Below are 21,163 nucleotides of genomic sequence, written 5' to 3'. Positions count from 1 at the left end.
CTTTCATTAAGGGCTCAATCTCCTTCCATCATTTGTTAATTAAATTTCCATCAGCAACCAAGCTGCATGTGTCCCTCCTCGTGTACAGACTCAAGCTCCCACTACGTTTGTCCAGCACTTTCCTTTTATTCCATATATTCACAGTGTCTCATCTTCCCTTGCGCATGCCAGTCTTGAGGTTTTCAAGGTTTGCAGGCGCCAAGGAAATCCAGAGGCTTCTCCTTTGAATTCCTGAATATGAGACAGCCCTTGCTCATCAAAGTCTCCAGGCTTCCCCTAGCACTCTTGGCTTTGGCCCCAGAGGACCAAGAAGCTTGTTCTGAGAGGAATCTGGCAAGGGGGCCTTCCTACTTCTGAGTGACACAAACATATTGTCAGGGCACTGAAGAAAGATCCCGGTGTACCTAGCTTTAGTACTCTGTTCCTGCTACCATTTTTCAGCTGCTGGGCAGTCACAGAGAAGAAAACTGCATTCCCTCCCCATCACTATGGCTCTAGCATGCTAATAAACTGCTCCAGGCCTCTGTGGTCCCACTACTCCCAAGACCTGTGAACCCACTGTGTGTGCCAGTCCTGCCCAGGGCTCCATGTACTTAGAACTCATCCCTGGCTCGCAGCTCCTTGGGGTGCTGCATCCTTTCTGAGACAGACTTGTGCCTCTGGCTCGTGGGCCTGGCTCCACCACTGGGAACAAGAGCCTCTGGGGAGGATCTGCTGCTGTGATCAGCCCCATGATATCCATCTCCATCGGGCTGGTTCTCTTCCGCAGCTCTCTGCTCCACCAGCTCTTCTGCCTTTACCCGCTCCTGCAGCCGTAGAGAAAAATGATATGAGACTCTCCCTGCTAGGATCTCAGACCTGCTCACAGGGCCTGGAGAGACACATATGGTCTTTGCCACATCCATCCAACCCTGCCAGAATCCATTCTCTCTTGCAAGACTCATCAGAGTCTGACTTCCTCCAGTGACTTCCTCCACTGGGTATCTTGTCAGAGAACAACCACGAACTGCTGCCCCATAAGGGAACTCAAAAGTGATTCTTCAGAGGATCTGATATAGTTTGAAGGTATTTGTGTATGTTTCTCCAGCATGGCTCTTTACCTGCTCAGCGTGCTCTGCAGAGTGCGTGTACCAGAGAGCAATGGCACAGCGCCTGCCTTGGCTCACTGCCTGCACGCCATGGGGATTCTCCTTGCCAGAGCTGAAGGCTACCAGTCTCCCACACTTAGGATGCACCTTAGCCTGCCAGGAGAGAGAAGACACAATGAAACCAGCAGCCCCTTGCTTTGGGGCTCACTGTCCTTCTACAGATATAGTGCTGCCTACAGACGGTAAGAGCCTGAAACATCTCTACTAGAAAGGAGTTAACCTCTTCTCTGTTTGAGATTTGCCTCAATTTGCCTTTAGCTGCCCCTATTTGAATTTGCTCCAGCACTAGTGCTGCCTCCCACCTGGTCTAAATTTCATGCTCAGTCCTTTGTCCTTCATTTGGTCAGTCCCAGACCTACCGTGACAGTCACAGTGTCCATTTCAGTGAAAAAAAGGCTCCCACCACGGAAGTCATCATTGAGGTAGAGAATGCCACTGTGGACCAAAAAAAAAGAGGACATATGGATGAGGAAGCTCATTCAGCCTTGGCACTTCCCCAGACTAATTGTCATAGGAGAATGCAGCACCTAATTAATGCCAGAGGTTCAATTATCGTGAGAAACCATTTGGGAGTGTTAAATACAGCAATGCTTAGCTCAGGGGAGTCCTGAGCTGCAAGCCACAGGAGGCCAGGGGAGTACTCCATGGAGTTAGATCCACACACTCATCCTGGCTTTTGTTTTTTTCCTTAAATACTCTGCAGCATGCATCTGTGGCACCATTGTGACAATGCCGTGGGCTAAGCACACCTTAGACCTGACCTGGTGTGACCTTGTTTGTGTTTTAGTATTGTGAACAATCTAAAGCCTGGAAAAGGGGATTAATCAACAAAAAGTGCCAGGTCCTGAGAACCAAGGAATAAAGTGTAACACAGGAATGGTCAAAAAGAGGCATGGTGCATGTGGAAAAGAAAATGAAAACAAGAAGTTTCTTTACTCATACAAGACAAAAAGAGAAGCAGTGAGGTGACTGAAGTGCAGTCACCTCAGTGCTGCAGTGACTGGGTTGTTTAGTTTGAGGAAAAGGAGGCTGAGGGGAGCCCTTATTGCTCTCTTCCAGTATCCAAAAGGCGCTGACAGCGAGAGCGGGGTTGGTCTCTTCTCACTGGTGACAGGATGAGGGGAAATGGCCTCAAGTTGTGCCAGAGTAAGCTTAAGTTGGATGTTAGGAAACACTTCTTCACTGAAAGGGCTGTTTTGGCTGTCTTAAGCACAGGAATAGGCTCCCCAGGGAGGTGGTTGAGTCACCATCCCTGAAAAATGTGTTTAAAAACAGCTTGGATGTGGTGCTCAGGGACATGATTTAGCAGAGGGTTGTTAGGGTAGTATGTTAGGTTTTGGTTGGACTTGATGATCTTTAAGGTCTTTTCCAACCTGAGTGACTGTATGAAAAAAAGAACCACAAACTCTGTGAGTTATCCCTCATATTCAGTTAAACCAAAGAGAGAATTCCAAAGGAACAAAAGGGGCTCATTATTGAGACTAGTTGCATGAAATAGATATCAACATTGTTGCTGCTGAAGCAAAATATTAAATACATAATTTCAATTACATGATTACCAGCCCCAGAGCCCATAAAGTTATAGATCTTCTCCCATAGAGTATTAAAGACTCAAATCAGGGCTGTAACACAGGACTAGAGAAAAGCTCTGATGGTTTCCATGCGTACAAAGGGACAGGAGGATTGGCTGAGGCATCAACAGGCCATCAGCTCAACTTCAGAAGTCTGCAGGGCTTTCAAATCCATTTCCGAGGAGACAGATAACTGAAGGACACAACATGGAAAACAGTTTCTTTACATGGGTATACTAAAAGCAGTTAGTTAATCACATAATCTCTGACAAAACAGTTAATGTCTCAAGGAAAGAAGATAACATGCTCAACTTTGTCAGTTTAGACTCTGCTAAAAACTTACCAGAGCAGTGCCACTTGAGAAATTGCTAACTGACACAGAGAAGGTGAAGAAGAGCATGTGAACAGCACACACTGAATAGCACACAAGCGGCATGGAGAGGTCTACTGTTCACCTGGACGAGGATTACTGGAACTCTGGGACCCCTTGGCCCAATTCTGTTTAATATTTAATTAATGAGTATAGCACAGATACACAGAAGAAATCCAAGAAGTTTTTGAATGGTGTTTCTTAGACGGTCCGGAGCATAGGATCCTCTTTGAAAAGGACACTAGAAGAGCATGGCCCTTACTGAGCTGCTTGGTCTACCACATTTCACTCTGCAAGAGGGCAGAATACTCCTAGAAACAGCTGAGTAGCATAGATCCAGGAAGGAAATTTTAATATACATTGGCATACAAGTCAGAGAACTCTACTATTCAGGGAGGAATAAAGTGACAGGATAAACTTTCCTGCAAAGGAAATAGAGAACAGTTAGAAGACAGAGCCTTGTAACTGTACTATCTGACTACACCAAGTTAACATCCATGGAAGAATGGAAATAGAATTAAAGACACCAAATGGATCCCATTTGGTCCCACATCCCTACTATAGGCTGTTCAAAGCAAATTTCTGCTCTGGGTTCAGCTACCACTCAAAGAAAAGGCATATAAAATTTTTTGGTACCCAGGGATGAGATGGTGAATAGGGAAAAAGAACAAAAACATAGTGAACTGGTCACATTTGGCTGCAACGTGCAAGGCTTGTCACCACCTTGAAAATCTATTTGTTTCTTTCACAGAAGAGTAACTGCTGCAGGAAAGATTAGCGCAGTGGAAAGGAGATACAGGAGTGGAATGGCAAAAGGGGCAACAAGAAAGGAATGCTCACCCGTCTCCAAGGACCTAGGCTCATGGGGAAAAACTCCACAAGGGAGGGATCTTCAACAAGAAACTGTCCCCCAGGGGCAGTCAGCTCTTAAATGAGGTCTAAGAGAGGTACAGCCAGGCTCTACCCCTTCTGGTCACACAGGTAAACTGCCTTCACCTGCCCTCCCAGGGCTGAGCCAGTCCTTTCTCCAGGTGCTCAATCGGTGGTTCAGGCTGTGTCTCTACAGTTCCCATACAGTAACAAAATCTGCTGCTATCTGGAACAATCTCTCACATGCAGTGGAAAATCCCAACTCAAAGTATTCAAAGTGAACCCTCAGAGAGAACAGTGGGAGAACAGTCACTAAAGTACACTGACAGCTCAAAAGAAAGAAATTCAAAGAGCCTGGTTCTCCCTGTCCTGTAATGTGTGGAAGTGGGAGAGTAAGATTGAGAAAGACAGAATAAAATTCAAAGAAATATCTTTTTCTAAGTGCTAGCAGTAAGCTGTAGCATTATGAGAGATGAAAGACAGCTAAATATCATGGTTCTAGATCTATCAGCCTCTCAGTCTCATTGTGCACTCTGCCAATGCTGAATGTAGGGAGAGAAGAAAGACCTCTTCCCAGCCTAGGGAAGGTGTACAACACCTCACTCTGAATGCACTCATGCAGCCTTCAGCCTCATGCTACAGCCCTCATTTGAGCCAACAACCCATTGGCTGGTATTTATATAAGTTGAGCTCATACTTTCTTGGGGCTGGGGAGACATTTTGATTTCCACAAGCTCTAATGCGGGTCCCCTTCTCTTACCTGTAGTCCCTGTAGACATAGGCAGGTGGCTCTTTCCAGCACTCTTTCCCGTCAGGATCCAACAGACAGTTATCAGCATGGACAGGATGACTGAGATCCATGCGACCCTCCTGCTCTTCTGAAAAGGAAAGTTGCAAAAAAGAACAAGAGCATTTAAAATTTCGAGAAAGAGCAGAGAGTGAGGGATTCATGAGAGTAAAAGGGAAGAGAGTCTCCTGAAAGCATGTGGCTGGGACTAAGAAAAAGGCTCTTTAGGAGAGGAGACTAACAGGGTGAAGGATTCTTTACCTTCTACTGCTGTGCGGCACACAAGGTGTGTGAATGAGAAATGCAGTTTCTTTCCAGGAGTGAAATAGGATTCTACGATTTTCCGTGATTTCTCACTGGCCTGCAGAAGCAATTTGGCATCTCTCCAGTCCACGTCCCCACTCTGGGCTAGCTACAAGTGAAAAACAAACCTGTTAGAATACTCATAGAGATACTCTAAGAAACGACACGTGTACAGAATCTGTACACAGATCTGTGTAAAGTCCTGTGGTAATCCTGCATGTAAGAAAATAACATTTTCTCATATAAATGTCAGGTATGCGTGTGTGCAGTGCAGTGATTCTTTCCCTCTCCTTAGTGTGTGAAGCACATCTGGGATGCAGCATCATTTTGTGTCCCAGGATAGGAGAGACACTAGCAAACTGGAGTGAGCCCTCAGTAAAATGTCCTAGAACAGATGGAGATCTGGAACACATGACTTAGAAGAGGCTGAAGAGCTAGGTTTCTTCAACCTGGAGAAGAGAAGGCCAAGGGAGGATTCAACTGCAGTCTCCCATCACCTGAAAGGCAGTTAAGGAGAAGATGGAGCCAGTCACTTCTTAGAGGAACACAGTGAAAACACAAGAGGCAATGGGTTTATGTTGCAGCAAGAGAAATTTTGGCTAGATATAAGGAAAAACAACTTGTCCTTGAGATCTGCACAGCACTGAAAAAGGCACCAGAGAGGATGGGCAATTTCAAACCTTGGATATGTTCACCACTTACATTCACAAAGCCTTGTGGAGTTTCATCCAGCTTTGAAGTTAGCCATGCTGTGAGCAGAGGGGAAAAGCAGAGATTCCCAGAGGCTCCTTCCACCTTAAATTACACCACTATTCTAAGCTACGCTGCCCTGTAAGACTACTGCACTCAGGCAAGTAGCAATCCCGAAATGCTGGCCCACAAGAGGGAAGGTGCTTATAGAGCCCTCCAAATACAGTGTATCTAACTATAACCATGGAGGGTCAGGGGAAGCTGTTCAGCTCTTGCAAGAAAGAAAAGCCACCCACAACCCTGACGAAAGTGCTCTTCACAGAGAAAAGCATGCTTTATGGACAAGCAGATGGCAGACTCACAGAGCCACTCACCTGCATGGCCTTCAGAATGGTTAACCCTTCAAACCTCTCATGTGGGGTGTGAGGGGACCGTCTCGCTCGATAGCCATCTCCTGTTCCTCTTGCTGCCTGGAACAAAATGATGCAGAGGACATGCACTAGGTTGCCTTCTCTCCCCCACAGCAGGATTACAATACTGCCTGCTGAGGAGGAAGTGATACATACAGAGTTCCTATAAGACCCAGGCATTACCTCTGTCAGCCGGAGCAAGTCCTTACACTCAGACTCCGTTAGGACTCTGTCAAACACAACCCTCTGGGTTCCATTCATCTGTTGGGAATCCATGGTGACTGTGATACCCTCAAAAGGCAAAGAACCTGTAGGAGAAGTAAGTACAGGCAGAGGTAAACAAGCTTTGGATAAGAAGCCCAGAGACACAAACCCCCATCCTGGATAAGAAAGTAAACAGACTCTACACATTCTCTGGGAAGACAGGACAGCTCCCCAGAAGCGCCCTTTCCTTGCAGATCTGGGCCACATGCATCCCTCACACGCTTCAAAGAATCCAGAGCATCAGCTGGGGAGCTGGCCTTCAGCAAGTGCTTCTGGAGGCAGCAGAAACTTGGGGCTTGCTGGGAGAGCAGCAGAAAGCTGGGGACAGTTGAATATATGGTGTACCCCAAGAGCGAAACAGGCCCAGCCTCCTGGGGCAAGGCATCTTACCCCAGAAGCATCTCCAGTGCATCTTCCTACTGTTTCCAGTTCCAAAGAGAAGCAATGGGTATTGGTCAGTGACGTGATCTTTTGACCTTTGATCTTCTCCCCCCCCCATGTCCTCTCTCCTCTGGATGGTAAGGAATGCCAATGCACTCAGGCGCTCACAATGATCTGCTCCCCCACACGATACAGCAAGAGAACCACTTAGGGTCACCAGAACAGAGCCCTGCAAGAGTATAGGGCCAGAAAGAATACAGAACTTCGCTCTGCAGTCTACAGCATTCAGCCACAAGCCACCTGGATTGGTGTTACTCAGGGAAAGGCTTGCCAAAGCTGAATTGTCTGTTTCCAGTTTCCATTCCCTCTGCCTTCTTTTGGTCCCTCAAAGAAAAGTGTTGTTTGAAGCTGAGCTGGCGGAGTTGAGCCACGTTTTGTGTAGCCACTCCTGCCTATCCATACCAGCTGTGCTGAACAGGGATCTACATGTCCACAGGGTTGTCATACAACCAGGCAGCACTGACCTCAGCTTCTCCAGCCACAGTGCTCTTTAAGATCCCATCCCAGAGAGGTACGCAGCGAGATTTTGCAAGAGTACACATGCATCACAGATGGAGAAAAGAAACAGTGAGAGGACTTGCTGAGCCATTCGAGTCAGTCTGCATATATGTTAGCATTCAAATGTCTGAGGATGGAAGAAAAGACAGCATTTAGCCTAGCTGACTGCAACCAAATATTTCTACAAGCTTTTCTACTCACCTCTCTTTCCTCTCTCTTCCATATCAAGAGTTTCCTGCTTTTGCTTCTCCTGATCCTCTCTCGGGAGCAAGGGAAAAAACACAGATCAGGGCTGTCAGTACATAGAGGTATGTCTGCCCTCTTCTGTGATCAGCATTTGACTTCTTATTCCTGTTTTACCCATTCCTCAGTATGAAAGTATTATTATCCCCTGCTTTCAACACTTCTACTTCAGTCCTTGTCAATTCATCCAACCTACCTATATTTTTGCTTTAGGTTTTCAGGAATCAGCTCATCTGGAGTCCAAAGATCCTGTAGGAAAAAATGCAGTATTTCACCATAAAGCAAACTTCTCCCATAGTAAATCAGGACAAACATCTTGTTCCTGGTCCCCCTTCTCCACAGCCAGACCAATGGCTCCGGCCTTGATTGGAAGACAATAATGTTGGATTAATGCATATGCTATCTACAGCAGTTTCCAGCTACTCTTCATTTTAGAAGCAGCAGAAAGGCCTTAGAAGATCCACCTCACAAGTATGTGGAGGGTCCTGCTCATCAGCATCTGATCCTCTCTAATTCAGGTGCTACTGAAGCAAGTTCTAGCAGCTGTCTAGGTGAAATCAAGGCAGGAAATTTAAGATGATACCATTACTTACAGGGTCATTAAAAGTTCCTCCTAGATGTTCCATCGCATAGTAAATCAATTTCTTCTCCATCAGAGATCTCTGCACATAATGACGAATATTCTATGGAAGCAAAGAGGCTGTCAAACAACCACTTCACAACAGGCAAACCTATCACTGTCCATGCAGAAATCTTCTCCAACACACAGTTCTGTGCCATGAGAACCCATTCTGTCCCAGAAGAACCCTGTCTGGTACTGATTATAAGCAAACTTCCACTTTCTTCAGTCCTGAGCTTGGAACACATCTGCTGTAGAACATGTTTCCCTGTGTTTCCCGGATCTGTGACCCTGTTGTGCAGGACAGGGGAGGGACCAGAAAGTACAGACCTGGGGTTGTAACTACCTCTCTCGCTGTGACAGCTGTATCTTCTCCAAGCTCTGAGTGGTACTGTTTCATTTTCTCCAATACTGGCTCATCCGTGGGATAGAAGAGCAAGTAGGAAGCAGCACATTCAGCAGCCAATGCCTGGTTCCCAACTTGGGCAGGGACAAAACAGAACAAACAGGTATATCTGAAAGACTTGGTGTTAGCAGCAGATGTGTGCCGGCCAGCAGCAGCTGATCCTGGTCAGAATCTGGTAGTAGGAAGAATGACACTGAGTACATATCAATCCCTGCCCAGCTGTGCCTCCACCAGTGGGCAGAAAATATACGGAACGCACTGCACAAAAAATGGGCTCGCTTCCTATATTTAGTGGAAGTTCATTTAGAGGAGACAGGAGGGAGTGTACGTGTCCAGGAGCTGAAGGACAAGTGGTAGATTGATCAATGTCATGATACCAGTTCAGCTAGGGCAGGCAGGGCTGACTTAGAAGGTGCATCACTGTTGACTTGAGATACATGCACATGCTCTAGGTAAGACGTAGAGGTCTGATCTGGGGCCATGTATTGAAAATGAAAGTGTAAAATGTACAGCTTGGACTGCTGGAGCGAGGACTTGAAATGGAGAGGGGTATAGGAAAGATTTGTCCACACACAGTGGAAACAGCCACATTACTGAAGCTGCACAAGGAGACTGAAGTAAAGCCTAAGATCTTTCCCAAGGAAGCAAGCAAAGAGAGGTTCTGGGCAGAACAGGGTAGATGGGGACAGGAGAGCAGAGGTAGAGCTCAGATGTTCTCCCTGTGAACTGCCCACCAAGTTCAGAAGTGGAAAGCTAAGGGATGCCACGGCATCACCCACTAGTTTGTAGCTCTGCTCACCTTGATCATATGCAAACTGCAGTAAATCGAGATGAGATGGTATGAAATCTTCTATGGCAGAAATCCACCCTGGCTTTGTGGCAATTTCAAGGACGCACTGCTGCCTGCACTTCAACACCTGAATATAATGGGCTGCAAGAAAGAGAGGCATGAAAGCCAGCAGCTCCGACAGCCAGACAGGAGCGCTGGAAGATGAGGCATGTCCACTGTAAGAAGAATGGCTTTCTTACCCATCCCTTTGGGCCTCTAACACTACCTGCAATGGCTTCATACAGGCCAGGCTGCAAATCCTCCTCCTCCTCCACCTCTTCATCCTCCAGTGGCCCTTCACACAGAGCACGACACTCTTCAAGTGCTGACAGTGCCTCTCTTAGTGACTCCTCCAGTCTGTCCACAGCCTGCAGATACTCATCTGCATTGTAATGCTGCATACCGGCCTCATATGCTTCCTGCAGAAGACAGATCCAGGCTCCTCATTAGTGCGAGTGACACCAAAGGACTCCCTGAGACTGAGTCACTCTCAGGATGGTGCTGACACCTAGGGGCCCGCCTGGATCACGAACAGCCCACCATGCAGTGACAGCCCTTCCTCAGGACTGGGGACAAATGTACTTCTCCAAAGCCCCACAGCTTACAGAAATTGTCACCACAAAACGCCTGTGTCATAACTGCAGTAGTGTGCCATCACTGAAGCACATACATCTCATCTGTAGCCACAGACCTCGTGTGGGAACAGATCAGGGCTGCACGCCGATCCTTACAATGTGGTATGAGCTGGTTCTCACTCGGACCCTCACCCAGTGTGGTGCAGCCTCCAGGTCTCGGAAATTGTCTGACTTCACCCCTGACATGCGCCGGTATTTCTCTATGTCCTCACGCATCTGGAGGTGTTGGGGATTGGCGACAAAGAACGTGTGAGCAGCAGAGACTGCCTGGTCCAGTTTCTTCAGCTGCAGAGAAAAAAAGGCTGCATACATCCCTCCTGCTTCTGTCCAGGCCCACCCCTCAGCACAGCTGCTCCCACAGCTAACCTCTGCGACCGCGGCACCAGGCACCCAGGTTTGCCCACACGGGGAGGTGCCCCGCGCTGCCCTCCCACGGCAGCGTGCACGGGGCGCTGGAGATCTCCAGCCCGCTCTCCGAGCCCGGCTGCTGCACCCCCTATTCCCTCCCCGGGGCCGCCGCCCCCCGGCCCCGAGGGCAGGCCCACCTGGAAGAAGGCCACCTGGAGGTAGTTGTAGGGCTCTCTCCGCTCGAAGTCCCGCTGGATGACAAGGCTGGCGCGGTGCGCGGAGGGCGCGGCGCCCAGCCGGCTCCCCAAGCAGTGCTGCAGGCAGTCGGCGCGCTGCAGCACCCGGTCGAAGAGGGCGGCTTCCCAGGGCCCGGCGGCCGGCGGCTCGCCGAGGAAAGCGGCCTCTCGGAGGCAGGCATCCCGGCAGGCGCGGCGGGCCGCCCGCAGCCCCGCGTAGCTGTGCAGGGCGCGCTGCAGCAGCTCGGCCGCCCGCCCCCAGTCCCGGGCGAAGTACGCCCGCACCCCGTCGGCGTACAGCAGGTCGTAGGGCACCAGGCGGCCCGCGGCCGAGGACGTGGCGGCGGGGAGGAAGAAGAGGAGGCAGACGAGCGAGGCCATGGCCGAGCCGCCGAGCGGGAGGAGGAGCGGGAGGCGGCGGGGGTCTGCGGGCGGGTGGAGGCACTGGCGGCCCTGGCTGGACACACCCAGGGGGCCGGGCGGTGAGCGGGCTCCGGCGCTGCGGGAGGGGTAAAGGGGCACGGGGCCGTGCGGGGCCCGCGCTGCTCGTCTCGGGCCCCGGGAGCGGTGCTGCAGACCTGCCCGCTCTTCACGGGCGCTTGGACCAGCCCCGGGCTGGGCCCGTGCAGCCAGCTGAGCCCTCACGCGGCCTGCTGCGGTTCTGTGTCCCGGTCGCCACCGGCTAACCTAACCCTTCCTTCAGGCCGGGGGACCTCGGCCCTCTGACAGAAAGGCACTGAGGAGGTCTCGGCTTGTTTATCAGAACCCCTGCAGGACACACATCGACCTGTTAAGTTTCAGAAGCTTCCATCATGTGGCAGAGTGCTTGGCTGATGAAGGACAACATACCTGCCATGGTCTCTCTGATGCAGCCATCCGTTTCACTTGTGGCTGCAGCTACAAACAGCACGAAGAAGAAGTCTCATCTCCAATATACCACCACACTTCTATTTCAAGAGTTTTGTGCAGAGCAGGAGCTTGGTTTAGCACTCACTGTTCCCAGCTTTGGTAGCGTGGAAGCCTGGAGCCCTGCAAGTAGAGGCTCTGGCAGCTTTTCTGAGCTGGTTGCTGCCTGCCTGAGAAGTTTGGGCTACAATGTTTTGTGCAAAGTCATAAAGTTTGCACTAGAATCAACGGACTGCACCAAGTGGAAACGCTACTTTATGATAGGGTCTTTCTGGAGAGGATTTAAGTTTTCAAAACAACACTGCTTCCGAAATCACCGAGGCCATTCCTGTTTAGTTGTAGGCAGGCTAGGTCTACCTTGCAATGGAGAGGGAATCTTTTCAACCCCCTCTCCAAATGATGACTCTTCAGTATGGGCGCTGTACCCTCCCATGGGCTGCGGGGCATCTGCTGTTCCTAGATACACTAACAAGACAGGAAGCACGCCTCGCGCATTTGGCATTTTCCTTCCAGAAGCCAGTGAATCTTCATTAAACATCGGGCCAATCATTTTGTTTCTATGGAAACAAAATAATTACTAATATATTATTTTAAAAGCAGACACACGGTTGACACTCCAAATATAGAATTTTAATACCATTCCATGCTTGCCTCGTCTCTTAGGGCAGAGCGAATGCAAGGGTGGAGTTCACAAAGGGACAACAAGGCAGCGGTGGGTTTGTAACCTGAGGGCAGGCACAGGCTGTCCGTGTCCGTGGAGCTCCATTCTGCAGATCTGCCACACTTCTCTTACCATGGGGTGCCATGTTTCCTGCCTGCTGGCGAGAAAGATGAGAATGTCAATTAGTAATCGGGTCCTGGGACAAAGGGAAGGTTTGAAGTTTTATTTAAAAATCATGATGGCACTGAATGTTTCTGATGCTGTCTCTCATGATTTGGGATCCTGGAGGGCCTGTGCCTCGCAGGCCTCAGGGGTCCTTTCACGCGGTGCCTGCTCCTCATCCTGCATTTGCCAAGCCTCGCTGCCAGCCAGAGAGAAGCACCGTGGCCGGTCAGTGCTCTCTTCCTCTCTACTGCCAAGCGAGAGGCGGCGATCGCGGAAAGCTGCAAGTGGGAGACGGGAGTGCCGTGGGCTGCAGACCGGGGAGGGCTGTGGCGTCTCATCGATGAACGTGGTGATCTCATCTCGGAAGAAGCAGGCACTGGAGCTGGATCCTCGGGGCACCAGCCCACCCTCCAAAAACTGCCGCAGGGATGTCAGCTCGTCTTCTGGGGGCTGCCGGCAGTGCTGGTAGTCATGCAGCTGAGGAGGCAAGAATCCAGGGCCTCCAGACTTGCGGAGGGTGGAAATGCGGATGTCATCAGATGAAGACCACTTGTGTAGGAAGGATGGAGCGGAGCGGTGGGCGGAGAAGATGTTAGTCTCATCATGTGACATCCTCCGTGAGATAGGGACCTGGGTGATGGAGAAGGAGGCAGGCGATGAAAGACTTGGAGAAAAGACAGGCAGAAGGGGAGTATTTCAGGCCTGCTGAGAGAAGAGTCTAAAGGACACGAACATGGGAGACGGACAGAGAATGAGTAGGTTATGGGTCTGCACTACTAGCTTTCAGCTCACCTGCAGATAGTGCACCTTGTCCTGGGGCAACAACATGTGGTGCATTGGTAGCAGCTTGATGTCCCGAGAATCCCGCTTCACAGCTGCAGCACCGTTGGCATCAAATCTTACTTTGCAGATCCTGCCATCCCCATAATCATCACACACACCATCTGTTGGCAAAGAGAGTATGGCAATCAGAAGATGAGCATTATCAGTGCACGCAGATGTCATCCTAACACCTGACCTCTGCCACCCTACTTGCAGTCATCAGGACTGATATCTGAACAAGGACCTCTACTTTCTGCTTCCAGCAGAAAGGACACAGAGACTGCCTCATTTCTTCTGTCTCACTTTGGAATCTTCCCCTGCCAGGACTTGGACCTGTGGATCAGCTGGTTGGCCTGAGGGCTGCTGTGTCTTTCACTACGGATTGACAGCTACACATCTACTGTGAAGGATGTTGCACAGATTTTCTGGGATGCTAGCGAGTGCTAAGGCAGCATGTAAATGTCAGAGCCTTCTCCAGAATACATTTTCTCATTGTTGCTGCCTTCAGGCTCTAACACGAATCCCATACAGCCACCCATATCTCTCCCAGTGCCATTATGTCCTTTTCCCAGGGAAGGCAACTCTTTCCTCTATAGTCTTCTGGGAATGGGGTTACTGAAAAGATGACTGAGGGGTGGTAAGGGGCTTACCATCATCTCCATCTTCCTCAGACATGATAGCCACACACTGCTCCCAGATGGTGCGGAGATCTGCTCGGTAGCGCTCGCAGGACCAGATGAAAGAGGGGAGCAGCAGAGTTTGCACCATGGAGCACCACAGCACAGCCAGAACCATCCAAGTGGGTGCCGTGTCATAGCGCAGGCTAAAAAAGCTCACAACCTTTGAGGGAGGAGAGAGAAACAAGACTGTGAAAAACAGACATGCAGATAAAAGAAGGAAAACAGGAGTCACCTCTGTAGTAGGATATAATCTGTCATTAAAAGGTTTGTCAAGTTAGTATGCACACGCCTTTGAAAAAAATGTTCCCGGAATGTTTCTGCAGGTTTGCTGGAGCATACCCTGAGCTGTGATCTCTCTAATATGAGACTTGGTGTTAGCATCCCTTCTTCCTTATGTTCATTAAGAGCTGGAGCTAAATAGGCACAAACAAAGGACACAGCCACAGGAAAAAAAAACTGTGACTAAGCCTCTGTTTTCTTAATGGTTCCTTTTGAGAACTTCCTCCGCTCTCCAGTTTTGCAGAGAATAAACCAGCCAGTGAAAACTGAATGCTACAAACATACTAGCAGTAGGAAAAATAAACCTCTCTGCAACAGCTTTTAAAGCTGGTGCATCAGATTTCCAGAAACAAATTGGAATAAAAGCAATCTCATCCTTTTTACCAAGGTAGACTCGCCTGTACATTTGCAGAATAATTTCCTCTCCAGTCTCCTCTTAGACACTTAAAACTTTCACAGCGGTTTTAGCTGTGGTGCGGTGTATATTCCCCAGGCTCAGGCTTGTCTTGAAAAAATGTTCCTGTGGAAGGGTGAGGGAACTACTGCAAGCTTTTTAAAATTGCCCCCTGAATAATACAGATTCAGATGTGGCAACACTTTGGCTGGTGGGTGGAGAAAGGAGTTTCCTCTTTAAAATCTGAGAGAAATGGAAATCTGGTTTAACTACATATTGTGAAGAGAAAGAAAGAACCTGCTGCTTACCAAGATGGGCACCCCCGTGAGTGTGTCGTACAGGAAGACAATTGCACTGATGAGGTTGGTCATCTGCAAGGAGGTCTTGGCTGACTCGGAGCCATCCAGCGAGGACCTTCTTTTGCCTCGTACATCCTCCACCACAATGGCTGGCACGTTGAAAGTGTTGTGTGCTGATGAGCAGGACGATGCTTCCTCTGGCCTCTGATGGCAGCACTGTCGTCGCCTTCTGTGTGCCCACAGGGTCTGGTAGAAGGTGATCCCCACACACACCAAGCCCATGACAATTCCTCCGAGGAGCAGGAGGCTAAAGCAGACACCAAAGCCCAGACCTATCTTGCTGACAATGAACTGGCAGCCACGAGCGTAGTACCGCTCGCCGTTGTTGTGCCAGCCAATGGAGGGCAGGGTGGAGAGGATGAATGATACCATCCAGATCCCCATGACTGCATGCAGAGCCTGCTTCTTGGCATTGCTCAGCCGGTAGTTGACTGGCCACCTCACCATCCACATTCGGTGGTAGGAAAGGGAGGCCACTGTGAAGCAGGTGGCCAGTGCCAGGGTGTAGTATGTGGACACAAAGACCTTACAGATGCTCTCGTTCCAGTCATAGTTGGAGGACTCACGCCGCAGCTGCACCACAGCGTACGTAGTGAGGGGCACTGCTGCCATGAGGATGTGCGTCCCAGCGAGGAAGCACAGGAGAAGCTCCAGGGGCTTGTGTTTCTGTTGCTTGGCCGTGATGCTGAGGATAATCCAAGAGTTGGCCAGCAGGGCTAACATCCCACATGCCAGCCACCACAGTGAATTGTTGTGCAAGGTGGACTCTGATTCAGAGTCCCCCATGCTGTCCTCCTGCTAGGCTGCACCTTGTTCCTGCCTCTGGGTTACTACAAGAGGATGAATGAGACTTCGCACTGGGGGAACCACGTCCCTCCTCATCTGCTGCTGTGCTGATGCAAGGCGTACGCACTCTGCAGGCACTCCTCAAGGCATTGTCACCAGGCACGAGGCAGAACAGCCTGCATCTCTGTCTTCCTTTTTCCTTTTGGTCGTTTAAATCACTTTCACTTGATCTCTTTCTCCTGTTTTTTTCTGTTGTTCTCTTTCCTTTTCTTTCTTCCACCTTCTTTCTTTCTCATGAAAGCTTGCCAGTGCTTCTTGCCTCAGTCTCTCATGCTCACTTCTTTTTTTCCTCCCCATCTATTTCATTCCTTTCTTCCACTCTTCCCCCACAGAAAAGGCTCTCCTTACCTTGTGTGCTTCTCAGACACCTTCTGTCTGATGGACCACCTTCTCCAGGGACTGGTGAAGCCCTCAAACAAACAGGCTGCTCGGACTCCAAAGAGTTTTACAGCAGCAGGCACCTGTTGCCCAGTGTCCCACTGAGCAAGGGGCTAACAGAGAGTTTCAGAGAAGACAGGAAGCAGGACAAAGGTCCCACAGAAATGGTGAGAACGGTGCATGCACCCTTCAACAAATGGTTCACTCGTGGCCAGATGCCTGCTAAGTCAGTCAGAGAGCCATCAACAGGGAGTGAAGGGTGAGGAGGAGGATTCAGAGAGCTCCGTAAGCTGTGGCACTCTCACTGCAGTGTCTGTTTTGCTGCCCTCCTGTGCTCAGCGTGCTTTTCCAAGCTTCCCTGTGAATGCAGGGCAGAGCTGATGAACAATGAAGAGATGGCAGGGAGGGGGCAATCCTTTATAAAGGTTCCCTTGGAGATTCAGGGTATGAGGTTCACTGTAGAAGAGAGAAAAGAGAAAAAGTAATTTAAGATCATGCTATCTCCTCAAATCTCCCTTTCTCTCCTTGCTCACACAAACACATTGTCATGATTTGGCTTTGCAGAGCTCTCCCCCCTTGTCTTTCAGAGAACAGAAGACCCAGATTTGTGCCAGTCCCTCAGCTGGGACTGCCTGCCAGACACTCTGTGCTCCCTGCTATTCCAGTCTTAGGCTCCCCACCCAAAACATTAATAATGCCATTCTTATAACCGATGGCCCCATCTGCACCGCTCCCTGCTGTTCCAGTTTTGCTCTCCTCACACATCCCTCACTCCTGATGTACAGCTCCCACATCCACACCAGTTTTTGGACCTCAGCTTTTCTCTGTCAGGCAGCTGTCTCAACCCACCGAGGGTTGCAATCTGTGGCTCCAGCAACTTGCTGCAGTCCCATGGCCACGAAGCACAAGTTTCCTGGCCATCACATTCCAAGTTTCTGTAGAACCAGCCTCACTCTCCACAGCCCTCTCCCTGTGACTCCAGTGCTGCCAGCTCAGGCTCTTCCTTCACCTATGGCCCTGCCTTCACCTATGGGGTATGCCCATGCAGTATGCTCTCCAGGAAGACAAAGGCCTGTTCTGCACCTTGTCTAGACAGTGCAAACCCAGTCAGCCTGTTGGTGGATCAGTGCCTTGAGCCCAAACAGTGGCTCAGTTCCCACCCTTCCCATGCTTCTGGGTCACCACATTTCTTCAGCCCCCTGGACCAACTCCTTTTCTCCTTGCTCAGAGCAGGTTGTTGTGGCTGGCATCCCATCTTTTTCCCCTCAAAACTACCAGAGCAGCAGTGAGGCCTGTGCCCTTTGCAGGCAGTTTGGAAGCTGGCCAGCCCTGCTAATCCCTGGGGAAGGAATCTTCCTGCAATCTCTCCGTCTGCTGTCCTTCCCACCCGGTTTGCTCCAGTGGCCCACGCTGTTCCTGCATGAGGTAGGAGCCCTCCAGCGCCTGCCGGTTCGGGGGCCCAATACTGCTCCGAGCTGCTGTCATCCAGCATCCGGAGAGCCTCTGATCCGCTGCAGAATGGCCGGCTTTGTAAACCCCCCCTGCCCCGGTCGGAGCCTTTCGTTCCCCCCCTTCACACAACCCGCTGGGCAGGGGCACCCGGACTGCGGGGAGAGGGAAACTCGTCGGGCTGTGATTCGGGGAGGGCGAGGCAGGGGGTCTGCGGGGGAGAGCGGGGAGGGGGGGGGGCGGACGAGACGGAGTAATCGATGGAAAGCGCGGCGAAAATCGGAGCGACCGGTGCCAGGGTGCCCCCGACGCCTTCCCTTTCGCCTCCCGCCCGGCAGCCCGGCTACTGCAGCGGCAGGAGGGGCGGAAGGCCAGGTCGGGCGGCCCCGAGCCGGGCCGGGCCGGGCCACGCCAGGCGCGGGGCCGCGGGGCGTCCCGGGGCGCTGCCGTGCCCGGCGCGCAGCCCCGGGGGGACGCCGAGGGCGGCGGCGACGCGGGGGCGACGGCGGGCCGCCGGGACTCATCTTACCTCTCGCCGGAGCAAGCGCTGCCATGGCGACGGGCGCCCCGCGCGGCTGTGCGCGCCGCTGCCCGCCTGAGCCGCCCCCGGCCCCGGCCACCGCTGCGGACGCCGCAGGCAGGCGGCACGGCCCCGCGCTCCGGCCATCCGCCAGGCGGGGCGACGGCGAGGGGCGAGGGGCGGGGAGCCGGCAGCGGGAGCTCCGCCGGGCCGAGCAGCCAGGGGGCGGGCCGGGACGGTCGGCGCGGCGGCCGCCGCCCCAGCCTCGGCCCGGCCCCGGCTCCAGCCCCTCCCAGCGGCCGCCGAGTCCGGGGCGTGCGGGCGCCGCGCTGCCCTGCGGGGCCGCCCCGAGGAGCGGGAACCGGGCGGCGGGCTACCATCCCTAGAGGAAGAGAGCTCCGGGAAGAGCGGCAGGCACCCGCTGCCTGAGCTGACCCCCCCGCCGACAGTCTGCAGAGCGGTCCCGCGAGCGGGGAGCCGGGAGCGGCGCTTGGAGGAGCGGTTCGGTGGTGTCGGAAGGGCACGGCTCTCCTGCTGCTTCCTCTCGGAAAAGCAGTTGAGCCGGGAAGTCCTCCTGGCACCACGGGCACCTCTGCTTCCCTGCTTAGTGCCTTGTTGCGGAAAGGGCTGCACCAGCACCTCTTCGTCCCGCTCCTTTCAGGAATGGAGATCTCCCACAGTCTCATACCTCCATCAGCGCTGGGTGGCTTGGAGCCCGTGTTTCTGGACACTTCAAAAAAGGTTCTGCGTTAGAACCTTCTTTTGGATCAGGAACACGTGGGCAATCTAGGTGAATCAAACTGGTGAGGTGGCGTCTGGAGGAATTGTTGAGATTGCTGAGGAAGATGTGTGGCCCTGTGCTGGTCTTTGGCGTGCAGGTGGAAAGGCACAGTTATGGCCTTCTCCATCATTTCTTCTCCACCGCTATCATTTGAGGGAGGTTTATGCCTCAAAGTCAGAAGGTCTGTATCCATAAATGCAAACACACGCAGATCTAATTGTGTCATGTCTATGAATTATTTAATGTGCTAACTTCCACACCATTCAGAAGTTAAGTCTCCCCAGCAGGTTGTTGCCTACCTGTGTGGGTGAGCATATTCTCCGGTATTACAGAGAAACAGCAGCTCCATCTTCTGGCGCACTCTGCCCTGCCTTCATGCCTTGCTCCTCTCTGGCGACAGCATTCTGCAGCCTAGTGAGGCCATCGTAGGTCTAGGTGGGGATGTCCCAGACCACGAGGCCCTGGAAGGCCTGGTGTCCCTTGCCACAGGACATGACAGTGTTCTGTGGCATCCTGGCAGCAAAGCCTTTCTTGATCCTCAAGGCGAGCTGACAAGGCACTGAGCAGGAAAGAAGCAGGAAACCAAGCAGATCTCAAAGCTCTGTCAAATCATACATTCTTTGTGGCAAATATACAAGTTGTGATGAAAATAGATTTTACCAGGAGCTTTGACCAGCTCTGAAATAGAGGTACAGATATCAGAAATTAACCCCCATCTTCTTCTAGGAGACGCACAAGCAAGCACACAGACTGCAGCACTTTTACTCCCTACAGAGCCAGGCAGCACTCCAACCAGTGACCTGCTGTCCAAAGACTCAGCAACCTGCCTGCATGTCCTAGGGCACCCAGGCCCAGAGAAACACTGCATTTATAATGCCTGTGTAGGAACTGCTTTCTGGAAAAGTTCACTGCACAGGGATCAGTATTCTTTCTGGCTGGCAGCTCTGCAAGGAAACATTCTATGAAGAAGTGCCCCATAAAGGAAAAGATCTCATTAACAAGAATCAAAATCATAAAAGCAAAAGCATTAACAAAATAGCCAAATCCACTTCTAAAAACAAGGATTTGATGGTCTGCAGCTCTTGGGGCTCTGCTAGTGGCCCCGGTGGTCTCACATGTTTCTCACAGAACACAGGTTCAGCTAAGCCCATACTCAGAGCCTTGGCATGAGCTCTGCCCAAGGTTTGCAGAGCGATGCTGGTGGCATGCTGGCAGCTTTCCTGGTGTCTATTCTCTGCTAGCAGGGTGTGGTTAATGGCTAATGGCAAGCCAGCCAAGTAGATCCATGAGCATATTGGTCCTGAAAAGACAGCAACCGCAGTGTCAATTTGTCATACCCAAACCTTAGATTCTATTTCTAGCACTGTATGAAAAGATTTAGTGAGATTTCTCTCTTAATTCATCTGCAAAATGGGCAAGTGCTAATAGCTCATCCCAGGAGACAGGAGACCTTGTCTAACACCGGTCACGAGCTGCACAGAAATACTAAGGGCTTGCGGGTGTAAAAATCAGAATTCAGACTTGTGGATGCTTGTTCACAGATGGATGCTTTTCTCCGGGCAGCTAGATGCATTCTGAAAGACGTTTCTCTCTGTAACAGATGTAAATATTTGCATGTGATATTGTCCTTGAGAAAAGGAAATTCCAGGGCAGGCTGCTGAGATGCGTGGTTGTTTTGAAGCTGCTTGCTGTTCTGTAGAGGTGTCTCCATCCTCCTGCTCCCCCCAGCTTCCTCTTGTTCTTGTCCTCTCTTTCTTACTGACCCTATTTTCATCTGTCCCAGCCTCAGTGATACCCCAGGACGGTGAGTTCGTCTCTGTAAGGACTGTAAAAATGTCATTTTAGAATGTAATTGTTCTACTTTTTAGAATTACTGAACACCCCACAGAGAGGATAACTAGGAGCTCTGGAACCATTAATCTGGGAACATGCAATGTCAGGAGGGAGCTGAAATGATTTCTTTGCTTTGGATTTGTAGCACAGAATTACGACATGCATTTTACTACCCCATTTTCTCAGCTTGTCCAAGCACGTCTGACCTCTGAAGCCTGAACCAGGGAAGAAGACACCTCATCCCTTCTGATGCCCTGTTAAGTGCCGGCTTCTGCAACCCACCCTTATTCTTGCTGTTCTCTGATTTTTCAGACCTGGAGGACTTCCACACCTCTCAGACTCAGCCAAGCTGGCTGCAAAGCAAAGAGGCTCAAGAGCACAGCTTCCTTCTTTCTGGAGCTTGGGAACGTGGGTAGAAACAC

General features: G+C 51.1%; 2 protein-coding genes across 2 annotated transcripts; both read right to left on the bottom strand.

Moving 5' to 3' along the window:
* Positions 1-106: 106 nt before the first annotated feature.
* On the bottom strand, positions 107-11,083 carry P3H3 (prolyl 3-hydroxylase 3). Its single transcript, XM_052701720.1, has 15 exons — positions 10,630-11,083; positions 10,217-10,369; positions 9,676-9,868; positions 9,420-9,551; positions 8,561-8,694; positions 8,189-8,278; positions 7,792-7,844; positions 7,554-7,612; positions 6,333-6,457; positions 6,114-6,209; positions 5,008-5,158; positions 4,720-4,837; positions 1,508-1,583; positions 1,101-1,241; positions 107-806 (listed from the first exon to the last, which is right to left on the bottom strand). The coding sequence occupies exons 1-15, from the start codon at positions 11,047-11,049 to the stop codon at positions 594-596; spliced, it is 2,154 nt and encodes a 717-aa protein (XP_052557680.1). The 5' UTR covers positions 11,050-11,083; the 3' UTR covers positions 107-593.
* Positions 11,084-12,182: 1,099 nt separating this feature from the next.
* On the bottom strand, positions 12,183-18,251 carry GPR162 (G protein-coupled receptor 162). Its single transcript, XM_052701725.1, has 5 exons — positions 18,137-18,251; positions 14,884-16,614; positions 13,873-14,062; positions 13,193-13,344; positions 12,183-13,030 (listed from the first exon to the last, which is right to left on the bottom strand). The coding sequence occupies exons 2-5, from the start codon at positions 15,718-15,720 to the stop codon at positions 12,503-12,505; spliced, it is 1,707 nt and encodes a 568-aa protein (XP_052557685.1). The 5' UTR covers positions 15,721-16,614; positions 18,137-18,251; the 3' UTR covers positions 12,183-12,502.
* Positions 18,252-21,163: the final 2,912 nt, after the last annotated feature.

This window comes from Tympanuchus pallidicinctus, unplaced genomic scaffold, assembly GCF_026119805.1.
Source record: "Tympanuchus pallidicinctus isolate F22 unplaced genomic scaffold, pur_lepc_1.0 scaffold40, whole genome shotgun sequence".
In the NCBI taxonomy this organism is placed as follows: domain Eukaryota; kingdom Metazoa; phylum Chordata; class Aves; order Galliformes; family Phasianidae; genus Tympanuchus; species Tympanuchus pallidicinctus.
The sequence above is the reverse complement of the archived record's forward strand: the minus strand, read 5'-3'. Positions and strand labels throughout refer to the sequence as shown.